This window comes from Chinchilla lanigera, unplaced genomic scaffold (assembly GCF_000276665.1).
Source record: "Chinchilla lanigera isolate Chin_1 unplaced genomic scaffold, ChiLan1.0 scaffold00036, whole genome shotgun sequence".
NCBI lineage: Eukaryota > Metazoa > Chordata > Mammalia > Rodentia > Chinchillidae > Chinchilla > Chinchilla lanigera.
Genome location: NW_004955437.1, coordinates 2,357,072 through 2,381,999, shown reverse-complemented (window position 1 = coordinate 2,381,999; position 24,928 = coordinate 2,357,072). Strand labels below are relative to the sequence as shown.

At 62.5% G+C, this 24,928-nt stretch overlaps 1 protein-coding gene across 2 annotated transcripts in view; it reads left to right on the top strand.

The window, feature by feature from the left end:
* Positions 1-23,161, top strand: part of Grm4 (glutamate receptor, metabotropic 4) — a 90,307-nt gene extending 67,146 nt beyond the window's left edge. For both annotated transcript variants that reach the window (XM_013516709.1, XM_005389511.2), the window contains exons 6-11: positions 132-272; positions 8,592-8,792; positions 8,982-9,118; positions 11,638-12,573; positions 17,668-17,914; positions 22,219-23,161. In XM_013516709.1, coding sequence (XP_013372163.1) covers positions 132-272; positions 8,592-8,792; positions 8,982-9,118; positions 11,638-12,573; positions 17,668-17,914; positions 22,219-22,268 — 1,712 coding nt within the window. In that variant the 3' untranslated portion in view covers positions 22,269-23,161. The remainder of the gene's footprint in view (positions 1-131; positions 273-8,591; positions 8,793-8,981; positions 9,119-11,637; positions 12,574-17,667; positions 17,915-22,218) is intronic.
* The last annotated feature ends 1,767 nt before the right edge of the window (positions 23,162-24,928 follow it).

Genomic DNA, 24,928 nt, shown 5'->3' with positions numbered 1-24,928 from the left:
CCGCGGGACACCCGGGCTCCGGGTCGCGCTGTTTCTTTAGAAGGAAATGACATCTCCAGGGTCGCTGGGGGGGGGGGCAGGGCGGGGCGTGGGACTGTGGGCCCAGGCCCTGACCTCCGGTTCCCTGCTAGGCTTCGACCGCTACTTCTCCAGCCGCACGCTGGACAACAACCGGCGCAACATCTGGTTCGCCGAGTTCTGGGAGGACAACTTCCACTGCAAGCTGAGCCGCCACGCGCTCAAGAAAGGCAGCCACGTGAAGAAGTGCACCAGTGAGCATGCGTGGGGAGGGACAGGGGGCGGGGCCAGGGTGGTGGGCGGGGAGGGGCGGGACCTGAGGAGGCGGAGCCAGAGTCTTGTCTGGTAGAGGGAGATTTTAACTTTTTTTTTTTTTTTTCCGGTACCGGGAATTGAACTCATGACCTTGCGCTTGCCAGGCAGGCGCTATGCTGCTGAGCTAAATCCTCAGCCCCCAGTTTAACGCTCATTGTAGAAACCATTGTGCCTTCTTGGTTGGCAAGCTGCCTGTGACCTGGGGAAGGAGCTCCTGGGGCCATCTGACTGCCTTGGGATTCATCTGGACTCCCCGGGCTAGCCCACAAAGCTGAGTTCAGGTCCCATGCACGGTGACCTCAACTCTGAACAGAAACCACCTCTAGCCTATCAAGAGTCCCTCAGTTAGTCACTCAACAAATGCCAGTTTTGCTCTTGGCACTGCCTGGCCCTGTTCTAAGCATGGTGGGAGGTAGAAGTGAACCAGAGTGAAAATTCTCTGGGAGTTCTTATTCTAGTGGAGAGGCAGATGACAAGTAGATAAATAATAGAATATGTCAGACATGTGCAATAGAAACCAAACAGTTAAGGATAAGAAAGGGAAGTGCTGGGGGGAAGGAGATGGCCTCTTTAAAGTGACTGGGGGCCCTCCCTGCAAAGGAAACATCTGAGGCCTGAGCAGAGTGAGCTGCCCAAGGGGGCAGTGATTGGCCCATTTTACGGGGGAAGGACTGAGGCTCAAAGGAGGATCCCACCGCTGGGAGACGGCAAAGCAGGATTCGAACCCGGGTCTGAGCTGTAGGCCCGAAGCCCTTAAGGTAGTGATTGTGATGGGCATGGGTCCTTGTGTGCCGTGGGTCTGGGCAGCTCAGCGGCAGAGCCCCTCCGTGACATGGCATGGGATCTGGGCGCCTCTCAGCCTGAGGGTGTCTAAGCAGGATGGGGGTTCTGCCCTTTGTCTTGCCACACTGACCAGGGTCTCTTGGGAGAAGCCTGCGGGCCAGGGACCTGCTGTCTGCCACCTGACAGATGGGGTCCACCAGGGCTGGCATGGGATGAGGTACATGGTGGTCAGGTGGGGAGCATGCTGACCCCTGGTGGCCACAGGGTCCCAGCCGTTGGACGGTGGGCATCCATCCCCTGGGCACCTGGGCGAGCTCAGGCCAAACTTACCGCGTCTGCAGAGTGCACGAGGGTGTGTGAGTGTGCCCGGGGGCTGTGTGTGCACACACGTGTGTGACCGCATACGTGCATGAGTCGGTGTGCTCGAGTGGGACAGGTCTGCGTGTGTGTTCCGTGGAGGCTCACACAGTCCCAGGGGAGATAATGACCTCGAGGGCCACTGCCCCCATGCTTCTGCTACAGTTCAGGCTTTTGAATGAGTCGTCTCATTTCTACCCCACAACTCCGGGGACGTTTATGAGTATCACAGATGGGGATATGGAGAGTCAAAGAGGCCCAGCAGCTGACTCAAAGCTGCCCAGCAAGGGCCCTGACCAAGCGTAAACACAACGGAGCTGTGGGAATGAAACGCGCAGGACAGAGCCTAGAGGCCGTGGGCAGGGTGACTGAGGTCCCGTTCCCTCCTGCTCTGGTGTAATTATCGTGCCAAGCGAAACATTGTTCAGGCACGCTGATCAGAGGTTGGGGACGGGACGGGTGGGACTGGCAGTGGGGGCATTATGAGCCCAGTGCTGAGGATGTCGGGGGTCAGGGCTTGCTGGCGTCACCTTGCTGTCTGGCAGGCTGTGCAGGCCGTGTCTGGAGGATTCCTGGCTCTCTCTAGCAGTAAGGGCAGCGTCAGGTCTCAGTGCCCAGCTCCGCGGGGCCTGGCCTGAGGGAGCTCCCGAGGCGATTGTGAGGTGCATTCAGGACAGGAGCCGCCTCGTCCGCACTGGATCAGCTGGGGAGTCTGCAAAAATTGCGACCCCTGACTCCCAGCCCTGGACATTCTGTTCTGTCCTGTCCCGGGTGCACCGGAACCCCAGTAACAGGAAGGGCTCCTGCGGGCTCCACTGCGCAGGACTCCGGCTCGAGGGACAGTGATTGGCAGGAGGATGCAGCTCCATCCTGCCGCCTGTGGAGCCCGCCGGAGGCGTCAGGCATGTGGGACACCAGGGGACGCCAGCTTCTGGGATTAGGCAGGGGAAGACCCAGTCCAGATCCCACTCAGCCTCCTCCTGCTGTGTGACCTAGGACAAGTCATTTGACCTCCGTGGTCGCAGGTGCTTGTCTGTGGACCGGGAAGTCACCACCAGCTCCACGGTTGCTGCGGGAAGGAGGCTGCTGAAAGCTGACCCTTGGGGCGGGTGCTCAGGGAGCGGCTGGGGAAGCGGGTTTAGACTGGCAATGGGGTCCCGGAGGAGGGAGCTGCCGGCCTGCGGGCCGGGTTTGGATGTCACTGGCACAGCACCCATTTCACAGCAGAGAAAGCGAGGCACTGGGGCGTGGCAGCCCTGGCGTGGGAGCCCTCCCTCTGCCTCCCGTTCCTCTCCACCCCGGCTCCCAGGCCTGTGGACACCCTGCGGCCCGCTCACCGCCCGCTGTGTCTGGCTCCTGCCACCTCATCCTCTGCCTCGGTGCTGGGAGATGCCACCGTCGCCTCTGCCTGTCCCCCTCCCACAGGCGCTGCCGGCCCTGTCTGAGATCGCGCAGGGAGGACGTGTGTGTCCTTTGCCGGATCCATTCCTTCCTGCCTGTCAAGGTCGGGCTGGCTGACCTTCTGAGAGGGCGTAAGGATGCTCGGTCCTGGGTCTCACCCTGGGGAAGGCTCCATCCGTCTTCTTGCCTTCGCTTCCTCCATGAGGGCTCCAGAGTAGGATCTGCGTTAGGGAGGGGGCCTGGGAAGGAGGGGAGGAGCCAGCGATCTGGGGGTGGCATCAGGCAGGTCGCTGCTGTGATCTTATCTCCTGGGGACTCTGGGGACAGAGAGGTGGGAGCCCCTCTGCCCTCCCACGGGGGCGTGCGGCAGCCAGGGTCTGTGGACACCACTGTCCTGAGCCCCGTCACTGGGGTGCTCTGGAGGGCACAACGTACCCAGTGCCTCAGTTTGCTCAGCGCCTGTGTGCAGAGGGCAGTGGCAGAGTGTGGCAGGTGCCCCACTGGGGCACGGGCCGCCTGGGACCCCATCTATCTCAGGTGCGCCGCTGTCAGCTCCCTGAACTGGGAGTCTTGGTGCTGTGGCGCTTGCAGCCGTGTGTCCTTGGCCGGGTCCCCAGGAAGCCCAGCCCACAGCACCTGTCCAACAGCTTCCGGGAGCCCCTGGGGGCCAGTCAGCAGGAAGTGCTTGCAGGAGGCCCCCAAGAGGGGTGTCTCTGGCTCTGTCTCTGCAGCCATCAGCCTGGGAGGGCAGCACCCCCTCCCAGCCCCACCCCCGGGCCCGCAGCGTGGGGCTGGGAATTAAAGTCATAAACAAGGCAGATGTGGCATCCGTCTTCCTGACAGCGCTGCGGGCCAGGTGATGGCTGAACCGAGGACGGCTCGGTTTATGAGGAGATGGGAGAAATTTACTGCCTGCTGCTCCTGGGGCTGGGTGCTCGGGGAGGGAGGGTGGTGCGTGACGGTTGAGGACGGGTGGGAAGACGCTAGTCACCCAGCCTGTGCTAACAGCAACCATAAAAGTAATAATAAAAGCAGAGGAACAATAACACTTAACATTTGCACAGCATTTATCAACTGTCAGGCTCTGTCTGTAGGGCGCTGTCCTCGCAGCAACCCATTTTACAGATGAGAGACTGAAGCAAACAGAGGACAGGACTTGCCCAGTGTCACACAGGAAGTAGCAGGGCTGGGATTTGAACCCAGGCCTTCTGCATGTGCGGAAAGGGAGGAACGTTGCAGTATGGGGAAGAGGATGGAGGGGACCCGGCTTGTGATCTAAACTGCTCTGGCTGCTTCCAAGAGGTCTTGAGAAGGGTCAGGTTCTTGGTAAATTTTCAGGACGGCTGCCACATTTGCCAAAGGATTCAAGGTGAGGGAAGGACAGTAGCAGTTCCAGGGTGACACCCGGGTTCTGGGCTGGAGCGAGGAGACGGTGGAGTCTCTGCCACCCTGAGGTGGGACGAGGGGAGGAGGAGCAGGCTGGGACAGCAGGGGGGAGTGTGGTCAGAGATGAGGGCCTGGGACAGAGCCCTGTGCATGGGGATGTTGGGGACAGGGGGAGGAGGAGCGGCCGGGGGAGCCTGAGCCCGCTGTGCCCGTGGCGAAGGACACGTCATCCAGGAGGGGCGACTGCACCGTGCATGCTGTCAAGGGAAGTAGGGGCCAGGTGGGGCAATGCTGGGGCTGGGCCCCTCCCTACGGGAGCAACTGTGACCTCCACCAGCTCTGTGTCCTTGGAGAGGCTGTGCAAAGTGGGTCAGGAGGAAACGGGGCTGCCAGCGACAAGGGACAGCTCTTGCAGGAGCTGAGGGGTGCTCGCTGGGGAGGACGTGGGTCTGGAGGGTGTTCAGGGCGAGAAATGGCAGCATATTTCTCCAGAGGTGGGAAATTCCCCGTCCAGGGAAACTAGGTGCTGGCTCCGTGATGGAACCGAGTCACAGACAGGGCAGCAAAGCTCAGACAGGCTAAGTGACCACCAGGCCCAGCCAGAGGCCGGAGCAGTCCGTCTAGCTGGCCCTTTGGACCCGATGTTCATGTCCTGCTTCTCAAACTGGGATCTGGAGACATCTGGGCACACATTCTTGAGGTCAGGCTTTGGGGAGCCTGGGCACTCCATGAGGATCCTTTTAAACCTGGCATCCTTACTTGGACGGCATCCGGAGGTGACCTCTGTCACCCGCTGTCACCGCTTGTCAGCATCTGTGGTCATTTGCCACTGGAAGTCACTGTGGGAGCTGGGACTTCAGCTTCTGCTGCCAGCGGTCCCATTCGGGTCAGCTGGAATTGTTCAGAGGCGCCCCGGGCTTGCTCAGGGTCGAGGTGGCTGGCTGTACCCCGCGGAGCCTTCGGCCTTGAGGAAAACACGAGAGGGAGTCAAGTGCCCAGGGTGAGGGGCTTCACCCCCGAGATGGTGGCCTTGTCAGCGCCAACTGTCCCCACAGAATACCACGGTGCGACGTCCCCGGGGACCAGAAGGAGTCAATGTGGAGCGGAGGCTGAGTTTATGGGAACGGAGCAGTTAGAGACCTCGGGGTGGAAAGCGGGAGACGGGTGGGGTCGGGGGTCAGGGAGGAACCGGTAGAAACTGGTGTGGGACTCTGGACCCTGGCTGGACTCCTGGGAACGCCAGCCAGGACCCGGGACAGCGAGCTGGGCCTCGGAAACAGGACTGGAGGGGCCCTCAGCCCCAAGTGTCAGGGAAAGGAGTACCAAGGTCACGGGGTGGGCTCTGCCTAGGGTGTGGCCCCGGGTGGGTCACTTCTGTGTCACTTTTAGTTCCCTGGTGGCCCCTCAAGGCCATGTCCACGTCTTCGCCTGAATCACATCTGAGGGGACTGCGGGTCCAGGAGACTCGTTCTAGCCCACGTGGCAGGGCCTTGGCTGCTCCGCACAGCTCACTGGGGTCCTGGACCCTCTGGACACACTCCCTGGGGGTTTGCTCCGGGGCGGAAACTGGTGTTTTGTGTGTGCAGGTTTGTGTGGAGACATAGGTTCATATGTGTAGAGTGTGTGGCTGGTACACGGACCCGAGCTCGGTCACATGCATGAATGTGGACACGGTTGGACCCCCCGAAAGTGTCCCCGGGCATTCACCACTTAGTGCCAGTGGCCTTAGTGACCCTCGGGGCAGCCCTCAGCCCGAGGCCAAGGGACCTCCGGTGGGGGGCAACCCGGAGGCGTCCCCTGCACCATCACTGGAGTTTCCCGGCGGGAGCCCCATCTTAGCTGCCTTCCCCCCACACCCCACCCCTCTCGTGGGCGTCCCCTCCTGAACAGGACACCTGCATGCTGTGCTCGTCAGGAGCGCGGCTGGGGCTGCCCAGCCCAGGATGGGGTGACTGGCCGTGTTTTGTTAAGTGTGTGGCTGTGTGCATGCTGTGTGTGTGTGTACAGACGCCTTGTGTGAGCACGTGTGTGTGTGCAGATGTGTTTACATCCATGCAGGTGTGCAGCTTTGCCCCTGCAGACATGTAGCCGTGTCCACGTGGCGGACCCGGTTACCCTGACATGGGGGCTGCTTGGGAAGTGCGTGTGCGCACATCCGTCTGCGCAGGAGCACGGGGCTTGGGATCCCGGCCGGCGCGGCGGAGGAGGGGAATGGCGGAGGTGAGGGGGAGACAAGGAGGACTCTGATTATTTCAACCTTGAAAACGCATTTCAATTACAATTTACAACCTGCAGACAAAGGCTGCAGTCACCGTAGTAACCACAGCTCTGGGGTTGATGGAGAAAATCCTCCCCATGGGTCCCCAGCTGGCTGTCACCCGGCGGAGCCAAACCCATCTCTGCCTCGCTGTGCCCCAGGACACAATTAGGACATCTTCAAACTGTTGCTGCTGTCACTGCCGCCATGTGCCTGGAATTTATTTCCTCCAGTAGCTCTCAGATGTGCGTGTCTGTTTCCCCTAAGCCGTGGGGTCCCTGCTGTCCCCTGAGCCCCTTCCCTCCCCGGCCATTGCCTCTTGCAGACCCGAAGACAGCGGGGCGTCCTTGCCCCTAGGTCTGGTCAGGCACTCGCTTGTAAGCAGAGCCTGGGCCCTGAAGCTCCTGGGGTGGGGTGGTGGGAGTGCACTTTGACCTGTCATTGTTGCATCTTGAGGGGCCCAGGGCTCGGGTCCTGGGCCTGGGGCATCACTGTTGACGTCCCTGGGGGTCTCTATTCTCATGGTGGCTTGGTGACCTCAGTGGCTCAGGAACAGATGCTCCAGTGGGACCCTGTAGGAGGGCCCGGGCCCGGAGAGGCAAGCTGCACCTCTAAGCATCTGTCTCTCTGTCTCGGTGTCCTTGGCCTTGGAGCCAGCGCCTCCTCTCCGCAGTGGCCGCAGCCTCCCTTTCCGTCCCTGCTTAATAATTCATCCCCCATCCGGATCCAGGGAGGTGTGAGGAGGCTGCGGAGGAGGCCGGGGCTCTTCCTCGGCCTCTAGTGTGGGCCGGAGGCTGGCCTGGTCCTGGAGGGGCTTCCCAGCACCCAGCCCCCTCCAGTGCCCTCGGGAACAGCCTTGTCCCCGTTCCTTCTGTCCTGGCTCTCAGAGCCCTGTAATCAGAGGTCTGAGTGAGCGGGCACACGGTGAAGCTGGGAATCTGTCTCGTGTCCATCCCGCCTGTGCCTTGACCTAGAAATCATGTTGCCCGTTAGCAAAGCTAACCGCTTCGGCGCAGATGAGGCCCGGGCCAGCGCGGCCTGGGGGAGGAGGTGTTCTGAGGAGCTGGGGTACTCTCCCTGCCACAGACAGGCCCAGCTCCCTAGCTGCGTGACCTGGAGCTTCCCTCTCTACGCCCCCAGATGAGTCTTCTCATCCCCAGAAGGACAGCTGGAGCAGCGGACCGTGGTGGCCCTGCTATCCCTACCACGGTGAGGCTGCGATTTCCAGTGTCCACTTGGCAGTCTGTGGCTGTCCACCTGAGCCAGGCTGAGCATAGGCTGGGCTCCTGGGCAGCAGGGTCAACTGAGTGTCCAGGCTGGCCAAGGAGTGACAGATGGCTGCTGCCCTTCCTGCTGGGGGTGGGGCAGCCACAGTGAGACCCCCACAGCTGGTTCTCCCTCTGAAGTCGCAGGGGCTTGGGGCCGAGTGACCAGGCCAGCCTGCTTGGTGCAGCCCCTCCCCCACCGCCTGCAGGGCCGGCTTGGCCTGTGCCCTCCAGCAGGTAGAGCGGGCTGGGACAGGGCTCTGAGCATCCGTGTCCTGGTCCTGTCTTAGAGAAGGAGGCTGGGCCATGCTGTGTGCAGGCCCGAGGCCTTGGGAGGGTGGTGGGCTTCCTGGAGCTCTGTCCATCTTTTCTCTTCCTCTGATCTCACTTTGGAGTCCCCACCCGCCCCCCACTTTCCTGGCATAGTGCACAAGCTTAGAGCTGGAGCCCTGCATACAGATCAGATCTGTATGGTCCTGTAATATTCCTTACCCACCCGTGCCTCAGTTTCCCCACCTCTAATGGGGATGATTGCTCACTTCAGAGCACCACTAGGAGAATCCAGAGAGTTAATATCCATAAAGCGTCTGAGATTCAAAGCCACTGCCTCCTCCAGGAAGACTTCCAGGCTGTCTTTGCCCAGGCAACGCCACAGAACCTACCCCTGGGGTGGTAGAGCAGGCACTGGGCTAGGTGTGCACAGGCTGGGCACCCTCTGCTCCCCTGGCCCCAGGGTCAGCTCTGGTGCCCAGGGCACCGCTGTGAGGGTGGAGAGGTCACAGGCACTCAGGCCGGGTGTTTGCTTGCAGACCGGGAGCGCATCGGGCAGGACTCTGCGTACGAGCAGGAAGGCAAGGTGCAGTTTGTGATTGACGCCGTGTATGCCATGGGCCACGCACTGCACGCCATGCACCGCGACCTGTGTCCCGGCCGCGTGGGGCTCTGTCCTCGCATGGACCCCGTGGATGGCACCCAGCTGCTTAAGTACATCAGAAACGTCAACTTTTCAGGTGGGGGCGTGGTGTGGGCCCTGCAGCCAGGGGATGGAGTCCTGCAGGGAGGGAATGGGGGTCTCTTCAGATGCTCCTGAGCGCTGAGACCCCAAGGTGGCCCCCTGGACCTCCCTAGTTCTGTCTGCCCCGAGTCCATCATCCTCCCTGCCTCTGTGTAGAGGCCTAGCTGAGACCCCACCTCCACAGGCATCGCAGGGAATCCTGTGATCTTCAATGAGAACGGAGATGCGCCCGGGCGCTACGACATCTACCAGTACCAGCTGCGCAACGGCTCTGCCGAGTACAAGGTCATTGGCTCCTGGACCGACCACCTGCACCTCCGAGTAAGCAGGGGGCAGCCAGCAGGGCGTGGGGCGTGGTTCAGGCCATCCCAGCCCGGAGGCAGTAGCTGAATAACCTCGCCCTGGGACTGCAGGTCCAGAACAGAGACTGCCTTCCCTTCCCCTCGCAGACCTCAGAGATTTGAGGCCCACGCCCCCAAAAGGAAGAACAGAGCAGCCAAGGTTCTGCTGCCCAGTCTGGCCCTGCCCTCTCCCGTTGCCTGGGTTGTCCTGGTGCTGCCCTCAGGGTAAGGCGCTCTGGATAGATGAGTTCATGCTCCAGGGAGAGGATCAGAGGCTGCCAGGTGTGGGGCGGGCTGAGGGGGCTGCCTAGCTCCGGTCCCAAGGCAGACGGCCCGGGATGATTTGGCCATGGCTGGGGAGCTGTTCGAGTCCCCATCCCCTGAGCCCCACAGCCCCAACAAGGCCACAGAATGTCTCAGGGCCTTGGTGGCCCTCCCTGGGTATCCCCTTTGGGTGTGCTTTTGGGAGAAAGCCCTGCAGTCGGTTTCCTAGGAGAAATGCCCGTGCACTGTCCCTGCCCTGCTGGGGTGAGGGGTGAGCCGTGACCCCGGGGATTCCTGGGATCCTGGAAGGGCTGCATCACGCCCTGCTGTCTCCTCTGATAACTTCTTCCTCACCGACAGTCCCAGTAGCCCCACAGCCTTCTGGGCCAGAGGACATATTTCAGGGAGCCCAGCCCTGGGGGCACAGGGGCTTTTCTGAGGCCACACAGCTTGATGGGGCAGAGCCCCTTCTATGGCGGGGCTCCTCAGATGTGGAGCCCAGAGAGACAGGACAGAGAGGGTGGGCACACTGGGCACCGAGGGGTGATGCCAGAATGGCGAGGGCAGGCGGCTTGCGTAGGTGCAGCGGGTAGCACGCAGGCGTGGAGTCGAATTCCCAGCAGCAGCGGCTCAGAATCCCTCCTGAGCTGTGCTTTGTGCTGTGTGCTGTGTGCTGGCTCTGGTTCTGGCTGAGTCCCCCGCTGTACTGTGAGAGTGTCCAGTCTACAAGGCAGGCACTGTCCTTGTCCCCATTTCCCAGATGTGAGCGCCAAAGGCAGGGCGGGGTGTGCAGGGGTGTCTCCCCAGTGATACGGAGCCCCCCATCCCGACAGACTGTCTCCATGGCCCACCATCCGCTCCTGACCCGCGGCCCCCAGTGGAGCTGAGGAGTGGGAGCAGCTGCTGTCTTCTTCCAGGGTGGGAGCCCGAGGGGCCGCTTGTCCCCGGGGCCTGAGTGTCATTGCCTGGCCTCAGTTGTCCTCATCAATTTCCTGGGAGTTCCCTGGGCTTCTGTGGGGCAGGGGTGCAGGGTCATGGGGGAATAAACACGAAGGCCTTGCCCTCCCAGAGCTGCCGCCCTGGTGAAACACGAATGAACCTTCCCTCCCTGACTTTTAGGGTAGTCGCCCTCAGAAACAAGGGCAAGCTGGCTTTAGACCCGGGCAGCACATGTGAGCCTAGGGCGAGGCCGTCCTCGCTGCCCTGACCCTGGAACCAGTCTCCTGCCACCCTCCGTGTCTCGGGAAAGCCCTTACTGGGCCCCATGGCCGCAGCACACAGGGACCACTAGGGTCATTCCCGAAGGATGCTGCTGGCCACGCTGCACCCTGGCTGCTGGGGTGGCAGAGCTGGCAGCGCCCAGAGCTGCTGGGCAACCTTCTTATGGAAGTTTCCTTTCCCCCTTGCTATGAGGTCCTCTTTGGATCCTCTCCCCGGCCCTACCCTTTAGCTCAGAAACTCTGCTCAGGCCCGACCTGGCAGGTGGCACTCCTCAGGACGTGTGTGCCAGTCCGGCGGGGGTGCCGCTCCCAGGGAAAGCACTTCCTGCAGGCTGCTTTGCCTGGAGCAGGTCGTTGAGCAAGGGGCCACTCCCTCCCACCCTGGAATAATGTAGGCGTTCAGTGGGGCGTGACGGCACTCCTGTGGCTCCCTGCGATTGTATCTTCAGGACGGGAACTGTGAGCAGCACTAATCTAGAGCCAGAGGTAAAGAGATGCTAACCCCTGGGCACGTAGTGAGCGTCCTCCGATTAAGCCTGCCGAGCAGGGCTCCCCGCGCCACTGGACCGGCAGACTTGGCGGCTGAGCCGCAGGGCAGCGCATTCCACCCCGTTGTGCCCAGGCGTCACGGGGTGGGGGTTGTTGGAGCAACAGCTGCGGTGCTGGGGTGGCCGAAATGCGCATTTCCAGCAAGTCCTGGTGCCGGGTGCTGCGTCAGGACCCCCGAGGCCTCCCTGCCGCGCTGCTGGAGCTCTGTGTGACGCTGGGCTGCCACCGCTGCTCTCTGGGCTCAGCTTCTCCGCGAGTCCTGAGGGTTTGTGTTTCTTGCAGTGGTATCTGAGTCACACAGAGTGAGCTTGCTTAAATGCAGCTGTCAGGTTCAGTAGCCCAGCGGGAGTCCAGGCGGCTGGACTTTGGGCTGGGTCTGGGGCAGGGCAGTGGGGCAGCCCCTGGGGACAGTCCCGGGCACTTGGGCCTCGGGTCCTGAGCTGCCCTGCGGTGCTGTTGTTGCCAGATAGAGCGGATGCACTGGCCGGGCAGTGGGCAGCAGCTGCCCCGCTCCATCTGCAGCCTGCCCTGCCAGCCGGGCGAGCGGAAGAAGACTGTGAAGGGCATGCCCTGCTGCTGGCACTGCGAGCCCTGCACCGGGTACCAGTACCAGGTGGATCGCTACACCTGTAAGACGTGTCCCTACGACATGCGGCCCACGGAGAACCGCACGGGCTGCCGGCCCATCCCCATCGTCAAGCTCGAGTGGGACTCGCCCTGGGCCGTGCTGCCGCTCTTCCTGGCCGTGGCGGGCATCGCGGCCACGCTGTTCGTGGTGGTCACCTTCGTGCGCTACAACGACACGCCCATCGTCAAGGCCTCGGGCCGCGAGCTGAGCTACGTGCTGCTGGCGGGCATCTTCCTGTGCTACGCCACCACCTTCCTCATGATCGCCGAGCCAGACCTGGGGACCTGCTCCCTGCGGCGGATCTTCCTGGGGCTCGGCATGAGCATCAGCTACGCGGCCCTGCTCACCAAGACCAACCGCATCTACCGCATCTTCGAGCAGGGCAAGCGGTCCGTGAGCGCCCCGCGCTTCATCAGCCCCGCCTCGCAGCTGGCCATCACCTTCAGCCTCATCTCGCTGCAGCTGCTGGGCATCTGCGTGTGGTTCGTGGTGGACCCGTCCCACTCCGTGGTGGACTTCCAGGACCAGCGGACGCTCGACCCCCGCTTCGCCAGGGGCGTGCTCAAGTGCGACATCTCGGACCTGTCGCTCATCTGCCTGCTGGGCTACAGCATGCTGCTCATGGTCACGTGCACTGTGTACGCCATCAAGACCCGCGGCGTGCCCGAGACCTTCAACGAGGCCAAGCCCATCGGCTTCACCATGTACACCACCTGCATCGTGTGGCTCGCCTTCATCCCCATCTTCTTCGGTACTTCACAGTCGGCCGACAAGGTGAGGGCGGGGGCGGGCTGGGGGAGGGCAGGGCGCGGCACCCCCCCAGGCTGGCTGCCCCCTCCCGAGGGCCTCCTCCTGGGCCTCACTGTCTTCTAGTGTTTTCTCTGGGTCCTGGATTTCCCTTCCTTTCTCCGTCCTCCTCTTCCTCTCCCGGCCGCTCTGCCTTCTCCCCCTGTGGGTCTCCTTACTCTCCTTGCTCACACGCTCCTGCCCTTCTTCCCTTCTCTCTGCCTTCTCTTGCCTTCTCTGTCCCCGCCTGCCTCTCCCACTGCTTCTCTTCCCCACTCCTCGCTTGGCCAAAGAGGCTGCGCCCTCTCACTCCGCACGCTGTCTAGACACCTCCTTCTCTCTCTGACCGGCCCTGTCTTCCCTTGGGTCCGCTCCTTTTCTTCTCCGTCCTCTGTCCACCCCTCCCAGGACCCCATGAGTCCCTGTGGTGTGAAAATGGATGGGCTCCCTCTCTCCCCAGCCCCCTGCTGCCCTGGGGCTCGGAAACCTGGGGCTGGGCAGTGCCAGCTGCGGGCGCTTCCCGCCTGGTCCGGAGCTGCAGCCCTGTTTGTCTGGCCCCAGGGTGTGCACACCCTAGGGGTGCTGTGAGCTCTGCTCACATCCCCGCCTGGGCACTGCCTGGGTGCCAGGGGCCGGGGCTACCTTGGACGTTTGGGAGTCACTGAAGCAGGCATCATGGTGGGCTGTGTCTGCCTGGGATCTGTCCTTTCCTTTTCTTTTTTTTTTTCTTTCTTTTTTTTCTTTTTTTTGATACCGGGAATCAAACAGGACCTTGCGCTTGCCAAGCAGGCGCTTATGCCACTGAGCTACATCCCTGGCCCCTGCCTGGGATCTGGACAGGGCGGCTGGCCTCTCTGGCCTCAGTTTCCCCACCAGTGGCTGGGGACCTGCTCTGTGCCCTGCCTTCCTGCTGGCACTGTAACGAGTGCTTGCCCACGCTGTGGGCATAGAGGCTGGGTCTGTGGAGAGGAAGGAGTGGTCACGTTGGCAGCGCCAGGAGGCCCCATCAAGCCCCTCCCAGAGGTCATCCAGGTCTGCAGCCAGGAGGCCACGGTGTGGGGCCGCGCTCCTCCCTGCCCCCGCCAACACCCCTCCCGGTGGGGCTCCAGCGGGCCCAGGACGTCAGGCTCTCCCCCTGCAGACGAGGCTGGCCCCGCGCCCTCCTTGCTCTTCCAGGTGCACACCCGCTGCTCCCCCAGCCCAGGCTACAGAGGAGCCCGGGTTGATCCTTCCAGAGTCCAGGGAGGGCAGAGGCCTGCCCTGTACTCAGCAGCTGGCTCGTGGATATGTGACACCCAGGTCTGCCCCTGGCAGCGTGGGACGTGGGTGCTGCCCCTCAAGATGGAGCCAGCTGGAGCAGATGAGCTCAAGTCCCTGCCAGCCCACGTGCCAGGGTTCTGAGCGGCTCAGGCCACCTCTGAGCTGTGTCATGTCAGAGTGAGGAGACCCAAGTGCAAGGGGCAGCTGTGGCCATGGGCGTGTGCGTGTGTGTGTGTGAGACGTGAGCAGGGCTGTTGTCCGGAGGTAAGGCAGGGCATGGAGGTGTGCGTGCACAGATGTGAGTGTACCCTTTGATGCAGGTGCATTCAGGAGTGGATGGACTGGTGTGTGCCTTGGGATTCTGTGTGTGTGAGCAGGTTACGTGTGCCCATGTGTAAATTTGCACACAGGTGTTTAGCTGTGCGGATGCGGGTGTGAGTGTATACAGTGGCTGAGCGTGGCTGTGTTTGAATGGCTCTGTGTACATGCATGTGTGTGCCCCGGCTGTGTGAAAGGTGTATGTGCACCAGGTAGGAGTGTGCGGCCTGAGTTTGGGTGTGTGTGAATGCGGGTGTGCAGGGTACACAGGTGTGCGTGCATGCACTTGCTCATGCTCAGCTGTGCCCCCCTCCGTGTGGGGCTTGGGTGCGGAGTGACGCTGTCTGCGCTGCTATGTGAGCAGGCGGATGGTTTCCAGGGCTCAGCAGCAGCGTGTAGCGTGACCCTGCGCGGGTCTGAGCCACTCCCTCCGCTGCCTGGGGTTCCTGTAGAGCCAGGTGCAGGCAGGACGGGGTGTGGGGGCCGGCCAGGCTGTGGTGATGTTCGTTTGTCTGACTTGTAGATGCTGAGGACCTTGGTCCCTGTCAGGGGCAGTCTCAGTCCTTGCCCCCAGGCCCCTGACATCTTGTGCCCACCAGCCTAGCAGGACACAGGAAGCTCGTGGTCTGCCGGTCCACAGGCACAGCCCCTCCCCCGCCTGTAGGCCAGCCTTCACTTGGGGAGTGCAGGCCTGGTGCCGACTCCCTTGCAGAGGGTGGAGTGGCACGGCCTGTCACTCAGGGCAGGAACAGTGGAAGGCCAGGTGCATGCTACAGATGGGTGGTGGAAGAGAAGGAGCGGTCCTGTGGCCACCTCTCTCTGCTGCCTTTAAGACTCTACTGGTCCCAGCATTTGAGAGGCTGAGGCAGGAGGATTGCTGCGAGTTCAAGGCCAATCTGGGCTACATTGTGAGTTCAAGGCCAGCCTGAGCTACATAGTGAGACCCCGTCTCCAGAAAAACAAGAAGATGCTCCTGGGCCTGCCCTCCCTGGGTGCCTGTTGGACTCTAGCGCACCACGCTTCTCTGAGGAAGGCTCACCTGCTACCACCTCCCCGTAGCACGGGAGACCTGGAAACCATGCTGGAGCCAGGGGCAGGCTCCAGGGCCTGGTGGGAGTTCCAGGCCTTGTGGCAAAGGGAGGAATGGGGGCGTGGGCAGCTCCAGTTCTGTTCTTCACAAGGCCCACCTCATAGCCTGGGACTGGCTGGCGGAGCTCCCAGGGGCATGCTGGGAAGGACGGGTGCAGCAGACTGGCCACACACTAGCTCCAGTTTGATTTTTTCATGCTCCCACCAGTGCTATGTCTGCAGAAAGGGACCCTGGCTGTGCCAGTGTCTGCACTGGCACCTATGCTGTGGGTGAGCACCCTCGTCTTCAGGGCCTGGCACATAATAAGGGCCCTGTCGAAATGTCACTCAGAGCTCGAGAGAGCGGCAGCTGGACTGGACATTAAGCCAAGTGTGCCCTTTCTTAGCACAAGCTCCATGAAGTGGGCTCTGCCTGCATTCGTGGTGGGGGGTCCCTGCTGCCCAGAGGGGAGCACATTTGCCCAGCATCCTACTGTGGTCCAGGCCCCTGGCCCCTAATGCAGGGGAGTCAGGGTCCACTGCCAGACTCGCTCCACCCTGAGAGGGGGCTCATCACTGGTGCCATCAAGTCCACACAAGCTCAGCTACACACCCCCATTAACAGGGTGGAGGTACAGGGTATAACACAGGTGTTAATTCTTGTCCCTAAGGCACAACACTTGAGACCCACAATTTAACAGAGGAGAGGTTTGATGTAGTTCACGGTTTCAGAAGGTTCGGTCCATGGTTAGCTGGCTCCAGGCAAGAACATCATGGTGGAAGGGCGTGGTGAAACAAAGCTGCTCAGTTCATGGCGGGCAGGAAGCAGAGCAGGGGAAGAGGGCCAAGGGGGAGCGGGCAAAGGACCGGACGAAGACCCCCAAGGTCATGCCTTCATGACCCACCCAGACACACCCAGGATTGCACATTACTAATCCTTTTGATGACTTCCCAGGCTAAAGAAGTTGACATAGTTGAGCTTAACTATCACAAGAAGTATTTGGCCTGCCCACAGCTTGGTGCCTAAGACCCCCAGTGTGAACGCAGAACAGCCCCTGCCCTCAGGGAACCACTGTCTAAGGAGGGAGACACACTCTGTCCCCCACGACTCCTAGACCAGCAGTAAGGGCCAGGTGACAGGCCTACTCTTGACCCACCCAGGCCACTGCTTGGCTCTCTGCTTGGGGAACCTCATGGTGTGGGAGTGAGGGTGTGCATTAGTCACCATCCCAGCGCTGAGACAAAATACTTGACACCCACAATTCAAAAGAGGAGAGATTTATTTTGGCACAGTTTCAGAGGGCTCGGTCCATGGCTGGCTGGGTCCAAGGCAGAAGCAGCACGGTGGAAGGGCCTGGCGGAAGACAGCGGCTCAGCCCACGGTAGCCAGGAAACAGAGAGAAGGCAGGCCCCGGGGCCAGGCATACACCCTTCCAGGTCACACCCCCAGTGACCCCTTGTAAACAGGGCCTGCCTCCTATCAGCATTTTCAGCTGTGAGCTCACCAAAGGGTTAATCCGCGGGCGAGTAGAGCACCCCATGAGCCAGTCACCTTCCAGACGCCCCTGTGACCTCAGGAAGTAAGGCTAGACCTGTGTCCCACACCGGGGGTGGGCAAGGCTTCCTGGAGCAGGCCACACATCGGCTCCTGGTGGGGGGGGCTTAGGCCCAGGCCCCATGGATTTGAGGGCCAGACATTGCCTGCTGCCTCCCTGCCAAGACCTGCAGGCACAGCTTGGGGCTCCCTTGGATCCGCTCTGGCTGAGGGCGCCGGAGAGCAGCTGAGGCCTGGAGGACGTGTGCAGGCTTGGAGGAGGCAGGCCGGGAATCCCAGGTGCGGGCGGTGGGAATCGCTGGGCCCCGCCTGGAAGCCCCGCTATTGAAAAATGGATTATCCGACACCCAGATTAATGGGCTTTCATTTTGCTAAACATCTGTCACCGTTAGTGTTGGAGAGCAAGCATGAAATGGGCTTTGCCTGTGCTGCCACCACCGGATTGTTGCGTGCCATGGGTCCCGTGCCAAGGGCCTGCTTTGCCCGGGTGGCATGTGTGGCGGGCAGGCCCTGAACACGGGGCTGGTCCAAGGGCGGGGGCACTGCCCCTAGGAGTCATGCCGGGCTCATCTCACCCTCAGCCTGTGCTGGGGACTTTCCTGAGGTTGGCCGTGGTCCCCGGGGAGGAGGCGGCACTGGCAAACAGGTGCATGGCACCGCCACTCACAGACAGCAGTCTCCAGGCTTAACATTGAGCCGATCAGTGTCCACACCCATGTTAGACACGAGGAAACTGAGGCACAAGGACTTGCTTCAGAATCGGGTCTCAATGCCAGGTCCACACCATAGCTCCCTCTGCCAGCAGCCAGGAGCACAGGGTGGGGCTGTCTCAGGGTGGGCCAGCGCAGGTGGCCCTGATGCCCCCACCCCCACCCCTACAGCTGTACATCCAGACGACCACGCTGACCGTCTCGGTGAGTCTGAGCGCCTCGGTGTCCCTGGGAATGCTCTACATGCCCAAGGTCTACATCATCCTCTTCCACCCGGAGCAGAACGTGCCCAAGCGCAAGCGCAGCCTCAAAGCCGTCGTCACCGCTGCCACCATGTCCAACAAGTTCACACAGAAGGGCAACTTCAGGCCCAACGGGGAGGCCAAGTCTGAGCTGTGTGAGAACCTAGAGGCCCCAGGTGCGTGTCAGCCCCGCCCCTCAGAGGCCCCGCCCCTCCGAGGCCCCGCCCCTCAGAGGCCCCGCCCCTCCGAGGCCCCGCCCCTCAGAGGCCCCGCCCCTCCGAGGCCCCGCCCCTCCGAGGCCCCGCCCCTCAGAGGCCCCGCCCCTCCGAGGCCCCACACCGGTGGGCGGTGGGTCCCAGTCCACACCCGAGGGAGGCCTTGGGAGCGCCCAGCTCACACAGGTCAGTGAGACCTGGATTTCCCTGTGCTGGGCCTGGTGGCTGCCTGTGTCCACCAGTCCAGTCCCTTAGGGAGGAGAGCTTGGCTCGGAGGGCCCCGCCTGGTTCTTTCGTAGGGGACCCTGGGAGGGGCCTGGGGCCAGAGCTGCTGTAACACACAGCGTGGCTTTGTCCAGCAGCCCTCTAGCAGGGCCCAGAGAGATGGGGACCCAGGACATGGGCCACCTGGGCACGTGGGTGAGGGTTGGGGTGGGCTGTGGGATAGTGTGTCCCCAGGGTGTGGTCCGGAGGCTCAGCGGGGAGGGTCACTCTGCGCTGTGCAGTGGACCCCAGAGCTGCGTGCCGGAGGCCTGGACCTTTCTCCAGCACAGCAGAGAGCCCGGAGGCTCCCAGGCAGTGCTTGTCTCCCCCGAGGCCAGGCAGCAGAGGGTGTCTGGTGCCCCACGCTGTCCTTCCCTCTGCTCTGACCTCACGCGGCTCTCTGGGGCCCCCACCCTCTGCGGTGTGGCAGGCTGGCTTCCCACAGGGTCCTCCTTGTCCACTCTGCCCTCACCTCCCTGCTGACCCCTGGCTCCCCTGGCCCCACTCCTCTCCGCAGCACCAGCTCATCCCTCTACCTGCAGGGCCCTCCTGGGGTCAGTATGGGGCTCTGGATGGAGAAGGGGACAGAGCATCCTCTCAGGGCGCTGCTGACCCGAGTCCCGGCCCCCTCTCTAGAGTGGATCTTAGCGACCTGGAGGGGACGGTGAGGGCCAGAGGGACCACCGAGGGCGGCAGCCTTCCCAGACAGCTCTGGAGGCCCACGCTCACGCTGTGCCCTCTGCGTCTGCCCAGGCTTGAGCAGACAACAAGGCCCGGTGGGGTGGCATTGCCAGCCTTGTTTCCTGTAAGGGGAGGTTGACAGCCTGGTGCCCCGTGGCAGAGGCCAAGGACAGCGGCACCCTTGCCCCCACTGCCTCTCAGCTTGGTGACAGGGGCCACGGAGGCGCCAGTGATTAATGCCAGGGATGGCCGGATGGAGGGTGGTGCGTGGGCAGAGGAGGGAGGGGTCAGTCCTGCCAAGCAGGGACATTTTTCACTCTGTCACTGGCAGGCTCCGTATCTTTAAACAAACAGCAGAATAAATAATTCAGGGGCCTGATGGCCAGCAGATTGGGTGTGGAGACACAGGGCGACAAATGGGGACTGTCAGCGAGCACCTCGCGCCGTCCGGCTCGTTGCTATCAGGCTGCAGGTGACGGAAAGCCAGCAGGGAGGGGCTGCCTCAGCGGGGAGCACACTGGGGTGCTCCTGGGTGTCACCTCCCCACCCATGCCCCCCTGTCCCCATCCGCCCATCGCCGCAGGGATCTCAGCCCTGCTGCCCTACACGGTGTAGGCTGAGGGTGTTTGCAGTCGCTCCTGGGCTGAGCCGGCCGTGGGCTTTACCATCACGCCGCTTCCAGAGGAGGGGGCTGCAGCGCCCAGGGGCAGGTGCTGGCCGGCCATGTGCCAGGTGCTGAGGTGTCCCTAGCGGTGACAGTGACGCAGGGCTGGCCCCAGGCCCGGCTCTCCCTTTCAGCCTCACTGTTACCTCTCAGGGGCCCGGGCAGACTCACTGTTCCCGTTCTGGGAGGGTGAAACTGAGGCTCCCTGAAGGACCCTGGGCCTTGGCGAGTGTCGGGGGCTGAATGGGACGGACCAGGGGAGACAGCGCTGGCTCCGAGGAGGAGGACAGCCGCTCTGCTTTGCGGCACTCGTGCCCACCCTCTCCCGGTTCCCAGTGCCCATGACGCCTCAGGCCTGCATTTCCCCCGCAGCCGGTGGGCGCTGGCCATCGCGGCTCCAGCGGAGCCTTTGAAGGGCGTCACAGTTGCAAACTCAGTTTTTTCAGTTCTCCCAGGGGCTGAGGGCGCCCTGGGGATCGATTCGCACCAGCCTGACCTGCAGGCGGGTGATGAGCTGATCAGCTGCACTCTTTCCTGACGGTGGAGGACTAGACGGGGCGGAGGCATTGGAGGCGGTTGGCAGCCCCTGGGGAAAAGGAGTCTAGGCAAAAAGGGCCCCTCGCTCGCTGGCGTCATGGCGGGGAAACCGAGGCCCAGCAGCAAAGGCAGGGCGGGTGAGGCCTCCCTGTGCCCCAAATTGAGCTCCTCTGTGCCCTCCACTGCCCGAGGCACACCTGCCACCCAAGTCCTGGACTCCTCTCCCCAAGCGCGTCCCAGCCCAGCCTGGGTGCTGGCTGCTGTCCCATGGTCCCTCTGTCCTTGTCACCGGCACCCTGGAGGGATGTGGGAGGGTTTTTTATAAACTGTGGGGGGTGCCATGCGGTATTCCCATTCTTTTTCTGGATGTCATGGCCCATGACACCCGTTCACGTGGCACCTGAACTCTGAAACTTCCCTGCTTCTGTCCAGCCAAGGGACTGCCCATCCTCTCTCTGCTTGACTACTTCTGCAGACAGGGAGCTCACTTCTACGTAAGGTCACCCACCCACTCCACTCGGCTCCATCGGTGGTTTGTTTTTGCCACGCGGGGGACCTGGTGGCTCCCCACCACCTGCATGGTGGCCCCGTGGCTTCCCCCATCCCCAGCAAGTCCCTCCACTCACGAAGGACTCCTAGGAACACAGGATACTGTCTGTATTCGTGGGCTTCTGGGTATGCTGCTGTGACTCAGGTCCAAGAACAGAACGACAGGGATGTTTGTTTCTCTCCGACATAGAGTATGTCGTGGGAGGGCAGGGTGGGGCCCCGGTTCCTTCCATCCTGCTGCTCCGTGGGCCTCCAGAGACCTGGGGCTGACGCCACTGTCCTCCAGAGGGGAATGGAGAGGAAAGACAGGGGACACACTGTTTCAATTCCAGGATGTGGGAGTTGCGTGAAGCTCGGGCATGAACATCATTAGCAAGATGGTAGCCTATGAGGACCTACCCAACTGCAAGGGAGGCTGGGAAATGTAGTCCTTCACTTGGCCGTCCCGTGCCCAGAGAAGAGGGGACAACCTGCAGACTGCCACACTGCCATCCTCCACTTCCTCTTCAGGTGGCAGACACATCCCCTTTTCTGAGCTGACCTGAAAGAGCAAGTTGGGACGGCTTTAAGGCAAAGAATGGCATGGTTTTCTTCTGTCCATCTTCTTCCCTGTGGACCCTTATTCCTGGCCGTAGAGAGGGTCCCAAACCTGGCAGGACAGGACAAGACCGAAGGCCTCAGGCGCTCATCTGTCAAATGGGGGTGACCCGTCTTTGGCCCCCCTGAACAGGGGACGCTCATGAGAGCTGATGTCACCACCCGGCTGTGGAACAGACACTGGTCTGGGTCCTGTAGGGGACCGGTGCCAAGGGGCTGTGGCCAGGAGACACCCAGATGTGCCACCCCAGTCCCAGTCGTGCGGGGAGCAGCAGCCAGTGTGGCGGGGGGCAGAGAGGAGGTCATCTCAAGACCAAGGGGACACAGGGGCCCCGAGCGGTTGAAGGACGACACTCAGAGGGCCATGGGGACCTGGGCGCTTGTGTTTTCCTGGGGCTGAGTCCATCCTGTGCCTCAGTTTCTAGCTGAGCAGGGCCCCTCTCTCTCTCGTTGTCAGTGTTTCCTCTGTGCCAGGTCCCTTGCTTCCCTGGGCCGCCACTCCGCATGCGTGCTCTTCCCATGAGCTCCTCCAGAGCACGAGCCCTTGAACTTCTGAGAGCCTTCCCTTTGACGATCCTTTGCAGTTACATAATTGTTGCACAAACAAAGGGAATGTGTTAGGGTGTGGTGGCGTTAGGAGGCTGCAGTCCCCAGAGGAGTGGGGCTCGGGAAGTGTGCTTCAAAGGTGGGGTGACGAAGTGAAGGGGAACAGCTCGGCTCAGGCCGAGGAATGGAGGAGGGACCCTAGGGGGGCAGTCTGGGCCGAGACCCAGGAATGGGGCACAGTGGGAGATGGGGTGGGGCTGGCATGTGGGTTAGGGGATGTCAGCTGCAGAGTTCAGGGACCTGGACTGGATGCCACAGGTAGTAGGGAGCTATGGTAGGTTCTAGTGCAGGGCAGTGCCTACAGGGACGAAGGGCGTGAAACAGGCAGCTCCTGATTCCTGCGTCCCCCTGGTCTCTCTCCTTCCAGCGCTGGCCACCAAACAGACTTATGTCACCTACACCAACCATGCCATCTAGCTAGGCTGCCGGAGCCATGCAGGACAAGGAGGAGCCACAGCCCCGTGGATGGTGTGCTGGGCCACGGCCACTTCCGAGGACCCAGCTGATGTCCTGCCTGCCTGTGGGCGCCCACGGACGTGGCTTGGTGCTGAGGACAGCGGAGCCCCGGCCGTCACTGCCGGGAGCCAGGGCAAGCTGGGTGGGCGACAGGAAACGGCCGAGGGGCCGGGCAGCTCCAGGCACTGCAAGAGCGCGGGTCTCACCGCCGCCGCTGCTGGCCGCAGAGCACAGGGCTCAGGGTGTGGAGCCCCAGCGCTGGTTCTCTCTGTGCCCTCCCCTTCTGTCTGTCCTGCTGGTCCCCGTGTCCATCCGTCCGTCTCCACTGCTGTCCTTCCGTTCTCCCATCTCTGTCGCGCCTGTTTTCTCTGCACGTCCTTCTGTCTGGGTTCTCTGCTTCTGTGGTTCCTTCCTCTCCCCCGCCTCTGCTCCCGCCGGCCCTGTCCTGCCCCTCCCGGGCCCCCCATCGCGCCTCTCATGCATTTTTCTTTCCAGTCCCCCCTACTTCAGTGCCCCCCAATTCAGCAGTCTGCCAACTCTTCCAGGTCCCAAAAGAGAAAAAAGGAAAAAAAAAAAAATCAAAACATGAAAAAGCCAAAACAAAAACAAATCTCAAGTGTGTTGCAAGTGCCGCGCCCTCCTGGTGGCCTCGTGTGTGTGTCCCCGTGGCCCGCTGCCCACCGCCTGCCCCTGCCCGTCGGCCGTGTGTCCTGCCCGCCTGCGCCTACCCCTCCTGCTGACCACACGGAGTTCAGTGCCTGGGTGTCTGGTGATGGTTATTGATGACAATGTGTAGCGCATGATCGTTTTTATACTGAGAACATTTCTAATAAAAATAAACACATGGTTTTGCACCTGGGCTCCGTGTCCACTGTGGGTCCTGCTGGGGGACCGAGGGTCGGGACCACCCAAGTCCAGAGGGGCTGGAGTTGAGGGATGGAGGGAGGGAGGGAGGGCCGTGTGGGGCCTCGGGGCTCTGTGTTGTCGGGAGGCCTGGTCAGGGACAGCCGGGTCCAGGTAAAGGGCAGGGACGGGCAGTTCCTGGCAGACCCACATCTGCCATCCCCTCCTCTGTCTCCTGGCCCCCTCCCTGTACCCTCTGCCCCCCACCCTGTAACCGAGCCTCTCCCCTCCTCCGGCTCAATTCTCCCCTCAGGGAGTGGCTCCTGGCTGGCACAGCCCCACAGGTCCAGGCCCCGAGAGGACGCGTGCCTGGCCGTGAGGCCTCAAGCCCCTGGCACGGGGATGGCACGTGCCCATCAGTCTCCTCCCGTACGTGCGAGCCCACCCTTGTGCATGGGTGGAGGTGGGAGGTGAGTGGCTCCCAGCCGGCCGTGCAGGGAGATTACAGGCAGCGACACAGTGGGCCCCCACCCAGCTGGCCGCTGGCAGCGCGACACAGTGGCCCAGGGGCAGAGCCAGGCACTGACTGTGTGCAGGGTGGCTGAGTGGCCGGGTCATGTGCAGGCCCGGCATCAGTGCCCCTCTGCGAGCCCACCACGCTCCTGGGGTGTCCCGGCTGTACCCCCCACTTGGTGTATGCTAGAAGTGTCTGAGCCGGGGCAGGGGAGTAGGGGGGCTACCTTGCCCCCAGCAAGGGGGCCCGAGACCCCAGTGTGGATCCTGCCCAGCGCTGAAGCCCGTCAGCAACGTGAGGCTGCGGCCCCGGTGCTTGCTGGACTTCCAAGTGGGGGTGGTGGGAGTGGCGTGGGGGGTCCTGCACGGCACCCTGTCTGGTGTCTTCCTTTCTGGCCCGGCCCCTTCTTGAGGAGCTGGAGGCTGGCCTGGAGCCTTGGGGTGAGGGAGGCGCTCGGCGCAGGCTTGCCCAGGGCCCCCCATCTGCAGGGGCCAGTGATGGGGCCATCTCCTCGTTCAGGGGTGGGGTGCTGTCCCCCAGCCCTCAGCTCTCAGGAGAGGGCTGTGGCAGCTGGGAAGAGGTAAGGGCAGCGTTCAAGGCCTCTGGCCCCGTGGGGGCCAGGACAGCTGCGTGGGGTTCAGACCTGGTGTCCCTCACCTGCACAGGGCTCTCAGGACAGGTCAGTGCCCTGCCAGCGGGGAGACGCAGCCTTGGCCTCGGGGAGCTTCTGGTCCAGTGAGGAGCCAAACCGAGTTTGGCAGCCATGGTCCCCAGTAACCATGGCCATGAGGGTGCAGGGGCAAAGGCTTGGGTGAGGGGTGAGCGTGAGCCCCTGAGCCAGGGCATAGAGAGGGGTGTGGGCTCCGTGGGCCAAGGCGGGTAGGTGGCTGGCAGTCAGAACTTCTGGCACCATGGGGGTGCAGCTGGGGCTGCTGAGCGGGGACCAAGGGGGCTTCTCAGGTGCACCCCGGAAGCCCGGGTGTCTCACGTGGGTCAGCTGGCTTTCCCTACCCTCACTAATGCCCGGGCTCCTGTGGGACACTCAGGAGCACCTGACGGGTGCTGGAGCTTTGTACTGGAACAAGATGGACAGGGAGCTGGCGGCCCGGGGCCTTTGCTGTGTCCAGGGGCTGTGGCCACCGTCCTACCCCGGCACACTCTCACCCCTGGGGATCCTGGGAGGCCTCCCCAGGACAGCAGCGCTGAACCTCTGAGGTGAGGCCAGCTGTGCAGCCCCACAGGCCACGTGAGGGCCAGACTGTGG